At 33.9% G+C, this 18982-nt stretch overlaps 1 protein-coding gene across 1 annotated transcript in view; it reads left to right on the forward strand.

Moving 5' to 3' along the window:
• Positions 1–18982, forward strand: part of LOC143222716 (GRIP and coiled-coil domain-containing protein 1-like) — a 95336-nt gene that overhangs the window by 56131 nt on the left and 20223 nt on the right. Inside the window, 3 exon segments of the mRNA XM_076449614.1 lie at positions 1659–1680; positions 1682–1848; positions 9166–9357. Coding sequence (XP_076305729.1) covers positions 1659–1680; positions 1682–1848; positions 9166–9357 — 381 coding nt within the window.

Raw genomic sequence — 18982 nt, forward strand, 5'->3', positions numbered from 1 at the left:
ATTTAAATGAATGATATATACCCAGTAATAACAAATATGTTTGGTAGAATGATGAAACTATTTATTTGTCTTGGTCTTGAAATGAAAAAAAACTTAAGATCATTGTGAGATTACAGCACATTTTAAATTGCAACTGGTAGTTAAAGATAACCACCTACATAGTGTGTTTCCACTCTCTTCCATACTGCATATATTTATAGAAGAAAAACCAATAAATTTTGGAACAACAGGTAAGAGAATCAAAAACAGGGATGTGTATGGTATGGATAATCTCCAATAGTTAAGGGATATTGACATTTGTTATCTGTTTTCCTGCAAGTTTATGGACACTGACTGACTGCTAATTGATTTCCCATACAGAATAGCTAGCCTTTCTACTAGTTTTTCTCAATGAAACTTAATTTTCTTTGGAAACTGCAAAAGCATAAATTCTGATCCCTGTGTAGTGTAGTAAACATAGTTGTAGTGACAGTCTTTCTATGTAAAAATTACACCACATTGTAAGTTGTGACTCTGCTAATTAAAGATGGCCACCCACACAGAGTTTTTCCATGCTCTGCTAAACATCATACATTTATTTCTTAGGGAAAGAGAAAAAGATGAATTTTTTTGGAACATGTAAAAGGAATGAAAAACAGGTTTAGTATAATTTGTCTTTGTATAGGTGAGGGATAGTGACATTTTGGTTTGATTTTCCATATGAAATATTTAGGTTTCTGCTAATTTCTCATAATAAACTTGACATCTTCAAGAAACTGGAAAACTATAAATTCCGACTTTTGTATAGTAAGGAAGTCATATTTGTAATGAAATGCTTTATTAATGAATATTGACAGATGACTTAAGTTTTACTATTGAATAAATCAGTATTAAAGTACTAACCTTTATTAGCCAGGAGTTTCTGATTTGATGTTACTTTTTATTTGATTTTTCATGTAGAATTTTAACATGAATTATTGAAATATTCTCTTGATTTGGCATGACAAAGTGACCCATCTATGCCAGCTTGTTGTGCATAGATGCAAGAATAATGACATATTTTGAACATGTATAGAGGTGGAAAGTTTTATATTTTGCTATGCTAACTTGCATGAGAAATGAAGTAACTTAAACTAAAGTTTTGTAGCTCAGTTTACTTTCATTATAATGATTAAATTATTACAAATTGCAGATATACATGAAGCTATGTTCACTTTAGTTACTACAAAATTAAAATTAATGTTATGCACTAATGCATATGTAAAAGTATAGTGCAAGGTTAATCAGTGTGCACATATATTCCTAATTATTGAAAATAATGTGATTTTGTTCAGAATGTTTAAATATGTTGAATTTCTATTGAGGTTATTTAGTCTTAATACATGACACTGAATATTGGTTTGACATTTACAAACACCTCACCATTTTCCATAATACATAGGAAAAAGGTGCAAAATGTCAAATGGGCAGACTGAGTTATATAGCTAAAATATGGCTTTCTTTTCCTATTAGTACAAATTTGCATTAAAAATAATTAACATGTAACTTTATTTTAAGGAGAAAAATCAATTTGTTTGCTAAATGTTCTCATCTAGATTTAGGATTTGCCAACATGGCAGAAAGTTTATTTATGGTTAGTCATAAAGGGTTTTAATTGTATGCTTTTTTTTTATTCATAGTGTGAAGAAATTGAAGAAAAGATGGAAAGAAACAAAAAACGTAAATAATGTAGAAACTTACAAGAAAAAGCTTAAGGAACTAAAGAGTGACCTCACAAAAGTTAAGAAAGAACTTGATGTGTCAAAAGAAAAGGCCAGTGAAACACCACCTATGCTACTGGAGCTAAAACAGCAGATGACTGAAATGAAGGTTTATCCTAAATGTGCAATTTTATTAAAGCTGTTTGAAGATTGTGCCAAATATGTGAATAAATTTATAACTGTGTTTAACAAAATTTGTGAAAAATTATTTAAAAAGGCACATGTCATCTGCATCTTTGGAAATACAGCTAAAAACCTCAGTCACTCAAGTATACATTAATTATTTAATATAGCTGTTGGAAAAGTAGTATTTAATGAAAAATAGCCAAAAGCTTACCTTAACCCAGGGGCCACCAAACCTTTTTCACAAGGGGACAGATTACTTTGGGAATGACAAGTGTGGGCCCATGATCATTATGCTCAATACTCATAAGCTGGAATGAAAGTTCTCTGTAAAAGACTTAACACTAAGTTTAGGATGTCACATTAGCCATGTGGGAGTAGCATGCAATACACACATATAATACATATAATAACAGAAATACAACCAACATTTTTAGTTACCAAAAGGTTATCAAAGAAGGTGACATTAGCAAAAACAATTGTCACATTGCACATAGTGAGTACATATCTGAATTTCACTAAGCTGCAAAAAAGTTAGTGAAATTTATGAAATTGGCATTTGACTTTCAAAATATCTTCAATATTTGGTTTTGAATTGCTGCATTTAATCGTTAGAATTACTTTCAAATGTTCATAAGTCAACTTTAATCGATGTACCGACTTCACATACTTCAATTTTGAAAATGCTTGTTTACAAACATAAGTTGTTCCGAACACTGATGCCATACCAGATGTGAACTGCTTAGCTTTGGAAAACCATCTTCAAGTATGCAGCTGTAAAATTCAATACCCATCTCCATGTTTTGCTTTCAACAAGTCATTTCCTTGCAAATCGATGACCTCCAGCTGAAGTTCCACTGGCATGTCATCAATGACACAATCAAAAGGATTCTGAAACTCCAGTTTGACATCTTCTGTGATTCCAGCATGAAACTCTCTGAAACACTGAAAATGGGAGAGGTTTCCTCCTTCCAAATGTGCTTCAAACAATGACAGCTTTCTCGGAAATCCTTTAATGATTCTATAGAGATCACAGACAAGGTTATTCTTCCCCTGAAGTTTCAAGTTCAATTCATTCATGTGGGACATGATGTCAACCAAAAATGACAACTTTGACAACTAGGTTGGATCCCACAGAAGTGGAATGGCTCTATATTTCTCGATAAGAAATATGTCTATTTCTCTTCTCAGCTTATAAGAACGAGGCAAGACTTTACCACAGCTGAGCCACCTTACCGCTGTGTGATTAGGCAAGTCACAGAAATCCAAATCAATTTTTTCAAGAAATGCCTTGAATTGGTGATGATTAAGTGTATGACCCCAAATGAAGTTCACTGCAGAAATTACTGGTTTCAGTACGCAAGAAATATCTAAGTCTTTTCCATAGAGTGCTTGCTTATGTATGATGCAGTGTATGAACAGAGCACTTGGGAGTTGAAGATCTTCCACCTGTTTCCTGATCAGCCTCACCAGACCCTTCTTTACTTCAGCCATGTTTTTACTTCCATCAACTGTTACACCTCTAAGCTGATTCCACTGAAGGTTATATAACAGTCTTGCAAAGTTTTATGCACTTCCATGAAAATGTCTTCTCCAGTTGTTCCTCTGTGCATGATGCAAACTGATGCCAACTTGTCTGTGATCTGAAAGTCCAAATTAACTCCACGAATGAACACAAGAAGTTGTGACGTACTCGAGAGATCAGTAGTCTCATCCAGTGCCAGAGAATACCATAGGAAGTTTCTAGCTTTTTGACGTATCTGTAATGCAATGTTCTCTCCAAAATCTTCTGCTCTCTGTACAACTGAAGTTGCTGAAAGTCTGATACCTTCAAAGCAATTGGCTTTTTCAGGACACAGCTTATTTGCTGCTTCCATCATACATTCTTTGATGAAGTTGCCATCAGTAAAAGGTTATCCTCGCTCTGCCATCCTATGCTCTATTTTGTAACTTGTACGAGTTACAGATTCATTTTCAGCAAACTTTCTCATGAAGAGATTCTTTTGAGATTCAAAAACACGTTTCATGGATTCAAATTTCTCAGAATGGAACTTTCCTGAAAATTTTAAACATGTTGATAGATGTTTTGTTTCATAGTGATGCCGAAGATTGTACTCTTTGAAAATGGCAACACTTTCGGTGCATATCACACAAGTAGCCTTTTGATTCTTTTGTTTCCACAAAGAAGTACTTTTCTCCCCATTCTTCATTGAAAGCACAACATTCAGAGTCCACTTTTCTTCTTTTAAAAGCAGCCATAATGATGGGTGAAAAAAAACAGGATCTGAAAATGAAAAACAGAATGCTGTGAGAAAAGTATTGTACTGGTCCAAGAATGCACAAACAAAATGTATTGAAATGTACATTTGCCACATCACTTATCTTAGAACGAGTTACAAAAGCACATAACCCGACTACTAAGAGAAATGAGCTTGCTGAAGTGGTAACCCTAGGCCGCTGAATTTACAAGACGAGGGTTAAGTCTGTATTTGTTTTTGAAATCCTAATACTTTCGTAGATATGTGCCTCGATACGAATAAACAGGCAGCAAGGACAAAAGAAGGATTTTCTTATTTGATGAAATTTCACTTTTTATTTCCAAATGGCTAGCTGCTGGTGGGCCGGACAAAATGACCTCGAGGGCCGTATCCGGCCCATGGGCCATAATTTGGTGACCTCTGCCTTAACCCAACAACAGTACATGGATAGCATTTTTAATTGTAAAAATGTGCTATTCATTTTTAAAGTAGTCATGAACTTTCCATAATAAAAGAACATTATAGAAAGTAAAATATGTACAACTCACTAAGAAAACAGCTTGCTCTGCTTGTAAAATAGTACATAGACTTCATCTTGTAAATGTCAAGTGTTTACTACTATTTACTGAAAAGCACTCTATATACAGTTTGGTAAATCAGGCAAACTTTACACATCAGCCTCTAGGAATATATGCTGTGGAGCCAAGGATGTGACATTAAAATAAGACTAATGTATGAGAAAAAATGAGGAATATATTTACTATTATTCTTTGCTATGTTAACTTGAATTGGGACAAAAATTTGATCTTATCCTATATTTTACTATTCAGTTAAATTTTATGAGACCTGATCAAATATTAATTTTGTGAAGAATTGGGTGATCAACATTTTCATCAATGTTATTTCACAATATTATGCAGGTATAATATTATTTGTAGATTTTCACACATTTGGTATTACATCATCTAGCTCACTGGTGATTTCTACTGAATTCTAAATGTAATAGCATTTTCTCTGATATTAAAGAGTGGAAACACTGGTAATCATTACAGATATTTTATATTTAGTTTAAATACACTTTACTTCTGTGTATAGTTGTACAACACAGATGGTAATGGTAGAAATGGCAATAGCAAGCTCAATTCATATAACACTTTTAGAAGAGGGGGACTTCAGGATGTGAAGCATTGTTTCACAGTGTTACATGCTGCATTCTTTTGGAGAACGAGAAAGGCTGCTCACTAATGCAGAAGTATCTGTTCTTATTAAATTTAAAAAATAATGATAGATTCCAATATATTTTTACCTCCTCTTTGCACAAATTTATCTTTATCTTTCTGCTCTCTAAGCACTACTAAAAAAAACTTCATTCTCAGTACATGAGTTTGTGTACCCCACCTATTTTGTGCCTCTATTGAACATGTACATATTATGTGACTACTTTCCACTGTTAGTATTGCACCAACTTTATTGGCACAGCTAGCTCACTTTGCTATACCAGTTCAGTCTTCTCTTTCAGTTGACATAACTTTGTTTGTGTGCATTTTAATTGCATGAGGCTAGTGTTTATGATTGTGCTTTGCCATTTCAGTTATTTTTTCAATGGTTTTCTTTTACATTGTTTGCATTTGTGTGAACATTTTTTTTTTTTTTTGCATTTGTTTTTCTACTGAATTATAGAGAACTTTATATGAATTTACAATCCAAAGTATTGGCTATGGTAGATCCTGTTACAGTCAACAACACCACTGGTATGACTTCACAGAAATTGGGTTTGACTTTATTTGCACAAGAGATACAGAACTAAATTTGTATGTTTGGCCAGCAATTTCTTCTCATTCAACCTGACAAAGAATTCAGTAAAAGGGAAAACATTTTTGACTATCTTTTTCTTGACATCATCTTATTTGGGTCTGTTACATTCTACATCTCTTCAGAAGAATTCATCTTCCACAACCTTTTTTAATAGCTAATTGTTCATGTCAGTGGTCAATGCACATCCAGTTTTTCTTGTACATATGAGATGAGGGTGATTTTACTAATTTTCCTGCTCTTGTCAATGTGCCTCCACAATGTTCATGTTGGTGAAGGCTTGTTCTCTTTTTTTTCTGTTGCTTCCAGATCTCCCAGTGGATTAGTGGTAAGTTTTCTGAATCTTACACTTTGCACCTGGTTGCAAAATCTGTGGTTGGCACAGCTCAGTTGATTTTTGTTTGGTTTTGTCCTTCTTTACATTTCAAGTATTTCATGTCATCATTGCTCATAATTTGGTAAGTTAGCTATTTTTATCTTTTATTATCTAAGTTAATTTATATTTGTTGTAAGTTAGATATTGATTATTACTTTGTTTTTAGGTATTTTTGTCAGTTTATACATTCATTATTATTATATATTTTTAGATTACGTAAATTTTAATGGTTTGTCAATTTGATATTAATAAGTACCTTGTTAATTAGATGTGTTTAGAGAATTTGTTATTTATGTATCCATCACACTAATAACTTGTAATCTATATTTTTATCAGAATAATTTTTCTTTCCATTGTTAAATATGTAATTTATAATTTTCATTGGTGTAGGACTAAAATTATTTTGCATTTTACATCATTCAAGTGTTTGTTTCTTTTTTTGTAGGGCTGAGCTTTGGTTAAGGTCCATTTTCTACATTCTTGACACTATAAACCAATTTTTATCCTTTTACTCTACAATTCAGAATTTGTCCTTACAGTACCCCCATTATTGATAATAATTTAAAGCTGGAAGTGGTGCTCCATCTGGACTAATCTTCACTCCTTGTGTGTTTTATCTAATGGTAAGAACTTTTGCCTAACAGCTTTACTTGATGGGTCTTCACACTTGTCATTATATGGACAACGTCTCCTGCTTGTTCTTCCCATTTACAGTCTGAAGACTATACTTGTCTGCTCTTATAAAATTATAAAAGCGGTATGGGTGGAGAATTCTTTTTTAACCCCCACTTAATATCTTCTTTCATTTGGGAGTTTCCTTCAATTCCAACCTTAGATGGGCCCAATCTTATCCCATTTATCTTTAGAATATGGAATAAGTAGTTCACAAATCCCTCATCTCACATTCTCCCACAGCTTAGAAGGTTCTGTCTCTTTTAGGGATGTGAACTTTCTTGGAAACCCATTCCATTGGGTTGAGCTCATGTTAGCTTTCTTTAGTGGGCACTTCTTGATCAATGGATTCCTGGACCACCCTTTTACCCTTCTTTCCAATCTGATTTGGTGGCTATACAGGGACCAGACTGTAGCCAGGGGTTCAACTTTCTTCACCTTTTCCAAATTTATATCTGTTCATATAAACATCTTTTGAGGGTTGGGGTACTTACCTTAATTCTTGGGAGATTTCCATTCTCTTGTTAGCTGAGGAGACTTTTTCTCTTCATATCCACATTTTTAACTTATGGCTGTTGAGTTTTCCCACTTTCTCCCTCTCCTGTAGGGTAAGGGTGATTATGATGTACCTTGACAACTTGGCAGTTGTCACTTATATGAGCAAGTAAAGGTATACCAAATATAGGTCTCTGTGCTTACAGACCATGGATTTCATTTATATGCCCACAGTAACCACATGGTGGTCTGAGCATGGCATGTTCCTGGTGCCTTGAATCTTATTGCAGATTGTTTATATTGACACAACAAGACTCTCCCCACAAAGTCATTCTTCAATCCACAAGTCTTTTAATGTGTGTTCTCAGCTAAGATCACTTAATGATTTTGCGCCCCACTGAAACACCAGACTTCCTTTCTTTTGGTCTCTTGTTTCACACTTGCTAACTCTGGAAGCAGACTCATTCAGTCAAGGTTGTGGAGGGGTCATTTCATTCATGCTTATTCTGCTATCTGACTCCTTCCCAGAGTTCTGACATGAGTCCAAACCACTTCATGACTAGTCCTCCTAGTGCCTCTGGTTCCCACTGTTCTGACCTTTAGTTGTACAACCTCTCCTATTCTTATCTCTATCTCAGTCTGTACTCCATAAACCTTGGTTAGATATTGTTCATCCAGACATCTCTGCCTTCCATCTTTATTCATGGTTGGGTTTGTCAACTCATTAAGCTGGTGTATGCTTATCCATGAAAGGCCATCTTCACAATGTTTCTTTTCATTAAATTCATAATATCAACATACCATTGACTTTTCATTTTTGCCATACATTGGACTCTTTCAAACACTCTTGTTGCTCATTATCTGCATGACCTAGCTGTATTGTCCCAGGTGAGTATCATCTCTATCCTGTGGTGATTCTACATACATCTGCTCACTTAAATATTATCACTTCATTTTGTTTGATTTATTCTCAGAGATATTTTTACCACTTCTAGTGGGATCCCACTTAGTGGCAGGTGTTGCTTTATCAGGTATTCTATGCCCCAAAGAGAGATTATTTACTGTTTAGAGTATAATGCTCTCTGTAGAGAAAGGGTGTTTTGCAAGACTACGAGCAGTATTTTTTTTAGGTCCTGCTAAAAAAGTGAGGATTTAATGAGAATAGCTTGGATCTAGCTGTGCAAATATGCATGGTGCAATAGTATTGGTGGAGAATAGTCACATGTACTTGTTCAGTAATAAAGTGGAATTGGTAAGGTATGTGAACATTTTTTAGCAATGCTTTAATGGTGGAAAGAGGATTGAGATAGCTTTGTGTAAGAAGAGGTAAGTACCTATTGGAAAATACATTTTCATTGAAAGAAAATGTTAATGTATAGCCACATCTATGACCAAATGAGATATAATGAGTCATATATCCAAAATTCATTATTGGACCAAATCTTTGGTTTTTCTCTTTTCTAATTTTATTTATATTTGTATATTAATTTAGAAAACTCAAGTATTTTCTGAAGAAGTCAAAATGTGAAAGTGTCAAGTGAAGTTGAGTAGAATATGTCCATCACTTATTCTGATAGAATTTATTTTAATAAAGCAAATAAAAATAGTTGTAGGATTTAATATTTTAAAGTAGAAGAACTAGAAAAATAAAAGTTGGATACAGTTTCAAACGTGAATTTTTCTTTCACAGATAAGTCATCAACAGGCCGTAGAACAGGAGAAACATCGAGTCAGTGAAGCAGAAGAAAAACTGAAAGCCTTGTCTGCTGTTAGTGAAGCAAGAATAGCTAGTCTGGAGTCTCGAGTTTCAGAATTGTCGGAAGTTGTTGGAAGTTATGATCGCCTTAAACAAAAGGATCAAGTCGCTATTCAACGGTTGAAGGTATGTTATTATTATAATTTCGATTAAATTATTAATTTTGCTCATAAATCTTTGGTATAAGGTACAAAATTTACTATTTTTACTGAAGTCAAATTAAATTACTAGTGATTGGACAACTAGTAACAATGATAAGTACCACTGGAGGAATTTATATTTGTTCTAAATTATTAAATTGAAGCCAAGTTTTTTGTTTTTACAATATCAAAACAAAATTCCAATTTGTCAGAAAAATGATTTATTTAGAATATGCCTCAGACTGTTAATGACATATCTACACTTAAACATACTATTAGTATTTAAAAAAAAAAATTAGTGGTAAAATTTATAATACTTTTATGGTTAACTCTATCATCATAGGCATCCTTTACTGTGCATGTCATGAAGTTTAGTGAATTACATTCAAAATTTAATTAGAGTACTTTTTTATGTTATATTAGTTATTATAGCATAAATCACAGCTAATTATCAATATTTTAATAATATATCAGTTTTAAGGTCTTAATTTTGTAAGGCAATATTTTTAAAAACCCTAAATTTTTCCTTGTGTGAAAAATGTAACATATTTTCCTAGGCACTCTTCTTCTCTATTTGATTCAGCACTTTGTCAGTAAGTACAAAATTTAACATAAATTACTAATTATTAAATTGTCACTGCTCAGACAAACCATAATTTTAATAATTTTAAATTCCTTGCAGCACTATCATATATAAAATCAGATTACTCTTGTCAAACCCCCACCCATCACATTCTTTCTTTCAGAATTTGTTAAACACTCTCTTTTACTGGTATTATATTATGTATAACCAATAAAAAAACCAAGGTTTTCATCTATTAGATGTGTGTTATATTATGCTGCTTTCTGATCAGAGAATTATGATTTTCTCTGTTAGTACAAGCTTTATTGCTATAGGATAGACAGTGTTTATTCTTTGTTTACTATTATAAAAGTAACTGAAATGTAAAAGTAGGGATCTCCTTTGGTTAATTATGGCTAGATTAGATAAAATGAATAATAGTAATGCTCCACTAGGCATGCACATGAGCAGCTAAAGGTAGCTTGTGAGTAATGTGATTCAGTAGTATAATCTGAGCTTCACATTCCCCAAGTGGTTTACAACTTTTAATTATGCAGACATGGTTCAAAGAGCATTAGAACAGTAACATTTAAATATTAATATATGTATACTGTTGGGAGTTTAAAGCTACTTAGGATAAATACAATTATCTTACAATTTGAAGTCATTCCAGAAAGAAAAAAATTGTAATTTAGATTTATTTTAATTTTCTTTTTTTTTTTAGTGGTTACAAGGTCACTGAAATTGACCAACCTTGTACAGAGTTAGGGTAGAGAAAATAAGTGATAAAATATAGTTTTCCTGAAAACAAACATTTGTAATTTGTTCAGGAGGCTTTGAGATTATACAAATAAAATTTTAGAGTTCTTAAGTGTAAGGAAAGTATTTTTAATTTTAACAGGTCACTGTGCATGCAAACTTGGGAAAAAGTAATCAATATATTTATGGACAAATCTTTTTTAGTTTATTAAAAATACATCACCAAAAATGATTTTTTGTATCTGAAAGACTTGTAATGTTTACTGAAATTCTGCAAAATTTTGTGAAGATATTCACACTATATGAAAAGTTAGTAGTATCAAAACTATAAAGACTTTAAATGAGTACAAATAGGTTAAATTGTTAGCCAAATTGACTTAGTTCATGTTGAGAGGGTTGAAAGGTAATTTGTTTTTCACTTGAGGACAAAATGACTTCAAATTTTTACTTAAAAATTATCTAATTTACAAAAATATTTTACTGCAACTACATTTCTGCAATTTTCATACTTTAACATTTATGATTGACAAAAACAGCTTATATTTTGTGTGCCATTACTTTTTAAAAACTAATGAACTGCACTTTTTATTAACTCCCTTTTCTGTGACAGATTTGTATACATGTGTGTTTATATACACAGAATGCACATGCACACACCTACACAGTGGGTGTATATGATGTATAAAGAGGTTCATTTCATTATATTGGATTAAAATGAGTTTGGAGCCTCACCACATTGTTATAGTTCATGTTGTTACTTCTTAGTCCCCTCAGTGTGGATTCCTGTATGTGGTGAGGGGACCTGGGATCTATATATCCACCTATGTGTTTGCTTGCATGGCGACCTGTGAAGGGGAGGAGAGGATCCTGATGGTTGAGAGGTCCAACCCTAACACACCACTTTGGCTGTGAATTCCTGTAGACTATATGAAAAGTCTTTTGACCTCTGGGTACAGGCATTTCCTCGGGTCCATCTTCTTCTCTAGCCCCGAGATGCAGAATGATCGTTTGTTCATGCCCTCAATCACTGGAATCTTCTTCCAATGACAGAGACCTATCCAAACAACCCAGGTCAGGATCCATGGAGTTTGATAGACCTCCCTTGAATAAAGAAAATAAAGAAAAAAACAGGGTCAGAAACAGAATGGATATCCACCCAAAATCATGTACACGCAAGTAAAAATGGACACTGATACAGTAGAACTGTCAAGGTTTACATTCTAATCTGGATGACATGAAAGAACTGATTGATTTTACTATCCTTTATAGCTTCCCTTACAGGAAACATTTCTTAAACCTGTCAATACAGTCACCTTTCAGCAGTTTTCTTTGTACAGAAATGATAGGTTGTGTGATGGATGAGTGAATGGAAGGGTGGCACAGCTTGTCGATCAGCATGTGCCCACCCTGTCTTTGCCACTCGACACACCCTTGGAGGCCATAGCCATTCATATTTCCTTGGGTCGTACCATTAATGTTTGTTCTCACTATCTCTCTTCTGGAAAGATCTATAATCAGTCAGGGTTTGATGCTCTTGTTAAACAGTTGCTGTCTTTATTTTTAATCCTAGGGAATTTTAATGGATATAATCCTCTCTGACGAGGTTTTGATATTGATGGGAAGTGTTGCTCCAAAGAGCATATGCTCTCAGAATACACTCTTTTCTGTTTCTTATACTTATTTTCATCCACCTAGTCATTCTTTTACTGCTGTTGATCCCTCAATCTTCTCCCCTTCACTATTCTCCCACGTTTCATCAAGAATTAACAGTAACCCATGGGCAGTGATCATTTTTCTGTCATCTTGAGAGAGACTGGCCATGGTTGATGCTACCTGACCTGCATGTCCTGGTGGAAATAGTATAGAAATAGAGAAAATGAGTGTTATAGAATAGATAAAATCTAGTTAAGACTATTGGATGTACGTAAAGACATGACTTATAGAGATATAATGTGGAATGTTGTTGTTGTAGAGAATTATTTACAGTGGCCATGGCTGAAGATTCCTCTGCACTTATTACAGGTAACACTAGCACTATTATAAATTTGACAAAAGTTGTGAAATCTGCACAATATAAATGTCAACATGTATTGACATAAAGGAAATCTTGTCTTAACTTTTTTTATTATTTCAATGAGGTTATAAAGCCAGCTGGACCTTTTTCACTGCTCTCACAGAATTTGATCCTGCCATTGATTGATGACTGCATGGCAGCAGACTGTATTATCCAGGCAGCTGCTCAATGTATTCCTAAAACCTCAGCATGTTTTCCATGGTATCATCATTCATGGTGGAAGGCTTAAAAATAGCCCTGGAACACTTTTTGTTAGTATCCTACACTTTGAAACTGCATCATTTTTCAGCAGGCCCATGCACATGCACAGTAGGTAAGACGACAAAACCAGAAAGAATCTTGGATTAAATTTATAGCCATCATCTGTTTTTAACCACCAGTTCCAAAGTCATATGGGACAAGGTTCGGAACATCAATGGGCAGTATAATTCTAACCCCTTCTGATCTTGCTTTCTGATGGCTAGGAAGTAGCTGATGCCCTGAGCATCACCGATATTCTCAGTGAAAGCTGTTGCTAAGTATCTAGCACTTCTGCTTCATCTTCCACCTTTGTAGCCATCAAGACTTGGGTAGAGCGATTGCATATTTCCTTTTGCACTGATCATTCCTTTACACTGGTGGATCTCAAACTGGCTCTTGATTGGTCTGGCAGTATGTTGACTGGCCCTCATAATACACACTATGAGATGCTGCACTGTCTCTCTTCTGTTTCTCTTGCTGTTCCTCTGGCTGTTTTTGAATGGATCTGGCAGGAAAATGTTTTTCCTGATGTGTGGCATCAGGCTATTGTCCTGCTTTTCTCTAAGCCTGGGAAGGATCCCAAGATTCCTTCAAACTACTGTCCAGTTGCTTTGATAAGCTGTATCTGTAAGACCTTAGAGAGGACAGTTAGTGCTCATCTTGTTTGGTTCCTCGAATCAAACAACCTCCTCTGGCTTGCTTAGGGTGGGTTCGAGTGATAGAACTCCATCGTGGATCACCTGATTAGACTTGAAATGTCAATCAGAGAAGCATTTCTCAAGCAACAACATCTAGTGTCAGTTTACTTTGACCCTGAGAAGGCTTATGATACTATGTGGAGGTACGGTATTTTGTGAGACCTTCACTTTTATGGATTGCATGGCCATTTGCCCATTTTTATTAAACAATTTTTAATGAGCAGGGGATTTCAGGTTCATGTGGGTTTGACACTCCTGTTCTTTCATACAGGAATTTGTAATCCCCTCAGAGCTTTGTTTCGAGTGTCTCACTTTTCAGTATAAAGATCAATGCCATCACTGGACAACTCCCTTTACTGTTGCAAACAGTTTTAGCTTCTCTCTCTAAAACTGTTTGCATGCACTTTTGCTGCCAATTGGGTATTTACTCTGATCCTGATCTCTGGGTCAATGAAATTGTGGTTCCTGAAGTAAAGTTCTTGGGGTTTATTATTGACCATAAATTGACCTTTATACCACACATCAAGCAGCTACTAGTCAAATGTACAAGATCACTGAACATCCTCCGTGTTCTCTCTTCCACCACTTGGGGAGCATATCGATGTTCTGTGCTAAAGATATATCGTACTCTTGTTAGATTGAAACTGAACTATGGGTCTCTGGTCAATGGCTCTGTCAGCACCTCATTCTTGAAGCTGCTGGACCTTGTTCATCATCAGCAGCTTTAGCTCTGCACTGATGCTTTTTACACTTCCCCAGTCCAGAGTTTGTACACGAGAGTCTCGTGAACCTCCTCCACACCTTTGCCGTTAACAACTATCTTTACTGTATAGTTCAAAATATCAATCCTTACCACAGCATACCCCTGGTGTTGCATTTCCCTTCCTCATTGGGCCATGTTTTTTCAGAACAAACGATATGTCATTTTTGCTTTTGGCATTTTTATCCAGGTGCAGTTTGATTAATTGAGTCTATCCTTGGATAACATTGCTGTATCCATTGGTCAGTCTATCCCACCAAGGCTTGTTACCATCCCCAAATGTGACCTTTTTTAAGTCATCTGAGAAAAGCAGATGCTCCCGATTGGAAGAACCATCTTTTATTTGCTAAACATCTTTTGAACCATCTTTCTATTCCGAATTACACAGATAGTACAAAATCTGGTGACTCTATGGGCTCTGCCATGGTTTGGTTGTTGCACACAGAATCCCTTCTACAATTTCTGTGTTCACTACTGAACTATGTGCCATTTCTTTTGCCCTGGATCACATAGAAGCTAAGCAGTACTCAAATTATAGTATTTATATCAACTCGCTTAGTTCTCTACTGGCCCTGGAATGCTTCTTATTAGTTCCCACCAATATTCAAAACCGACTGGCCCATTTCTCTCTAACATCTACTTCTATCCAGTTCTTCTGGATACCAGACAACATTGGTATTCATGAGAATGAGCTTGCTGGGATGACAATAATTCTTCAGACTTACAACACGAAAATCAGAGGTTTGATTCCCCTCAGTAGACACAGCAGATAGCCCAATGTAGCTTTGTTATAAGAAAACACATACACACTATCACTGTTGTGCCTGTTCCATACATGGACTATGGCCCTGTATCCAAGATTCAATTCTGTGCCACTTGGCAGTTGACTTGGAGTGAGCAATGTAAAAACAAGCTTTTCCAGATAAAACCTTTTGTTGTAATTTGGCTGTCTTGTTTCCATAAGGATCTGAAGGAAGTTGTTCTAACTAGACTATGAATTGGTCACAGTTTTTTGACTCATTGTTTTCCTTTATCTGTGACTGATGCACTAATGTGTAGTCTGTGTGACACTCAGGTCACAATAGTCCACATTTTACACTAATGCTATCATTATGAATCCCAATGATGGCACCATTTTAAACATGTTTTGTCCCAGGGTTTACCCCTGATGCTGGACAGTGTCGTTAGTGATGGTGACATCGTCCATCGTACAAATGTTTTTAGTTTTTTAAGAGCCTATGGGCTTTTTAATGGTATTTAAGTTTTTAATTCAAAAATTAGAGTTTTTTTTGTTTTAATGTGATTCATTTTTATGAATTTTAATTATTTTACTTTTAATTTTTTACCAATTCTTTGGCACAGATAGCCTAGTTGCTTTGCACCGGAAATGCCAAACAACCAACCAATCAACCACTTTCTTATTAACTCTTATCTGCTACAAGTGCATTGTGACCATAGCCCTGCAGCATAGTTTCCATTTCTAAAGGGTCCTTCATAAGGCTGTAATGCCCAAAGCAAGCCACTCCACTCTGAATTTTTTAAATAATCAACATAGTGTAGAGGAAGATAGCTTTCCAGAACCCATTTCAAAAGTCTTATTGCACAGAAATCTTTAAATGTTTCATCTAGAAACTTGACCAGTATATCTTTAAATGGGATAGCATTAATGTCCATTTCATTCTTCTCCAACTGCTTGAGGTATGTAACAGTAGAATTGGGGCTGTAACTGGAAGTCTCATTTAGTTGGTGATTCCTGCTGGCTTTTGCAATCGATTCTTATTTATTACAAGAGATTGTGCCTTGCTACTATAAGTAGAATACAATTATTCTGTGTTATTTTTCTAGAGTATTCAAGTGCCTCAGATTTCTCTATATCCTTTTATTTTTCAATGCTGTTAAGTACAAAGATCATTCCCCTCTTGTTGTTCCATTATAACTTCATAATTGCTGTGGTTTTTTTATGTTTTTTGAACAACTTCATGACATGCATATTCAAAATTGTTTTAACTGCATGATGACAACCACTGTTTTATGTAACCCTTGTTAAATGTCTTTGTATAAGTGAAACTTGTGGATGCAATTGTTTGAAGTTTGACAAGGACTTTCCTGAAAGCTTATGGTTTCAGAAAATTAAATTACATATTTTTTATTCTTTCTACTATTGTAATAAAAAATGATTTAACATGGTTATGTGCATTCATGCTCTAAATAATTCACATGCAAGATAATTTTTACTTTGAGCATAAAAATACTATTCATTATCTTACAGTTTGCTCATTTCATTTGCATAATCTACAGGATCTAAATGAATAGCAATAGTTTTTCAAGATAAATGTTTAATATTTTCTGTTTTCTCCACTATATCACTAATCTGAACTATTATCATCAACCTACTGTGCAATGAAATTTCCAAAATTAACAAATGGAAATACGTATGTACCTTTTAACTCATTCAGATATGTTCTTTGTGTCATATGCATAATTTTAAGTCTTTTTCACTTATAGTTCAATTTTACTTCTTTTTTTTACTTTTCTTTGTTTATTATTATTTAGAAAGGAAACTAGAAAGTATACTCATAAAAATCATTCAACTTTTCAAATATGAATTTTAAAACACAAATAATATATAACTTACTAAAATTTAAATGTAGTTTAACTATCTATCTAATCATTCTAATGTATAACATGAGGAACTATAGCCAAATGCTAGGGATTTTGCTCTAAACAACAGACTTAGGTTCATTTCCCCCAGTTTGAAAATTGATGTCTAAGTATATTTCTTATTACATTAATGACTTTCATGAGTGAAATCTGCTCTTTCTGTTGATTATAATCATGACACTATAAAGTTAAAAATGTCATATAATAACACAGCTTCTACTTTGAAAGAGGATGTTGCCTCTTTTTGACTTTGGAATTTATCAACAGCATCTTCAATGGCTTCTGGGTTAATAGTAGAAATGAAATTTAATTCTTTATGCACAGATATTACACAGTTTAGAGTACTTAAATAAATGTTTACTCTAATAAACTCCTATAGTTTTTGTTTTTAAAAAAAAAATTGTTTGTATAGCCATTACTGTCCATAAGCAATATTATTAAAAAAATTAATTATTCCTTTTGTTTCATTATGCCAAAGCCAGTTCTTTAAATACACTAAAATATATATGTAGACAAGCATGTATCTCTCTTAGAGATTGAAACATTTTGTGGTGAAATATGACCAAAATACGTATGTGATCAGTTTTTAGTTGTTGCTTTTTTAAGTTATGTATGACACATTCTTGGATTTTTGGATCATATGATTTCACTTCTAAGTTGGCAGTACCTTTTATGGTCTGCAGTAGGAATATGATATCTTCTGGTAATTCTGTTGTCTACCTCACTAAGCTACTTCTTTGTACGAAGTGATCAGTCTTGCTCATCATATGAGTTTAGTTTGTTTGAATCTTTTGTAGTGTAACCGTTATTACTTCTAACTCTGCTTGCAGGTAACTTTCAAAATATCCTGGAAATAGAAAAACCTATTGAGGATTTGTATAATTATGTAACCTAGTGAAAACGAATTGTGACTGATTTTAATGTTGTACAAGTGAAGTTTTATTTTGATGCTCCTACTTGTGATGACTGAAACCCAAGTATCTGGAATAATAGAAAAAATTGGAAACAATGAATAGATTTCATTATTTCTTCCATGGCTTTCACAGTTCTGCTAACATACAAAATTATGAACTTTCTAAACTTAAAGGGAAATTAATTTGAACATTTACGTATAACGAAAGAGTGTGATACTTATCATTCATAGTTACAATATAAAATGAAAATAATGACTCTATTTATATTTTCAAAAGATGTATCAATATCATTTCCTTAGGGACATTTGTCCTGAAAGTATATGACTTTATCTCAAACTAATTATTCATTTTTATAAATAATTTCTCCCAGGAGTGAAGCAGTTTACCTGAGCAAGATGGTGCTACCCTGATATTTCTTAGAAGTATGGGAATAGATATTTTTTGAGGGCATATCTTGATCCATGGACATTTTTCTTCTATAATGTATATACGAATCTCTAAATGAATATGGCTCCTCAAAGATGCTTGTTGACAAATGAGGTGCAGGAGACAGTAACATGTCCTAAATGAAATTTTCATTGTAGTTATTTTGTAATGTTGGTTAACTGAGCTGGTGATGATGGTGGATGTAAAAGAATTTTGCTGGTGATTTTGGACAGTGAACATGGAATGTTTTCTAACTCATCATCATATTCATTGCTGTAGAGGTGATTTGAAATTCTTTGAATGAAGCCAAAATTACTTGAACATGAAATTTAAAATTTATGCTTTATGTGTGTATCAAATGTCTTAAATGAATGCATTCTGTGTAGAAGAAGGTATTATTACTTATCAACTCTCTTTATTACTTTAAAAAGTTTGATTTTATAACCTGGTTTTGTTACTTATTAAATCATCAATTGTAAATATTATCTATATCAGTAATTAAATTATTTATAAGTGA

This window comes from Tachypleus tridentatus, chromosome 8, assembly GCF_004210375.1.
Source record: "Tachypleus tridentatus isolate NWPU-2018 chromosome 8, ASM421037v1, whole genome shotgun sequence".
In the NCBI taxonomy this organism is placed as follows: domain Eukaryota; kingdom Metazoa; phylum Arthropoda; class Merostomata; order Xiphosura; family Limulidae; genus Tachypleus; species Tachypleus tridentatus.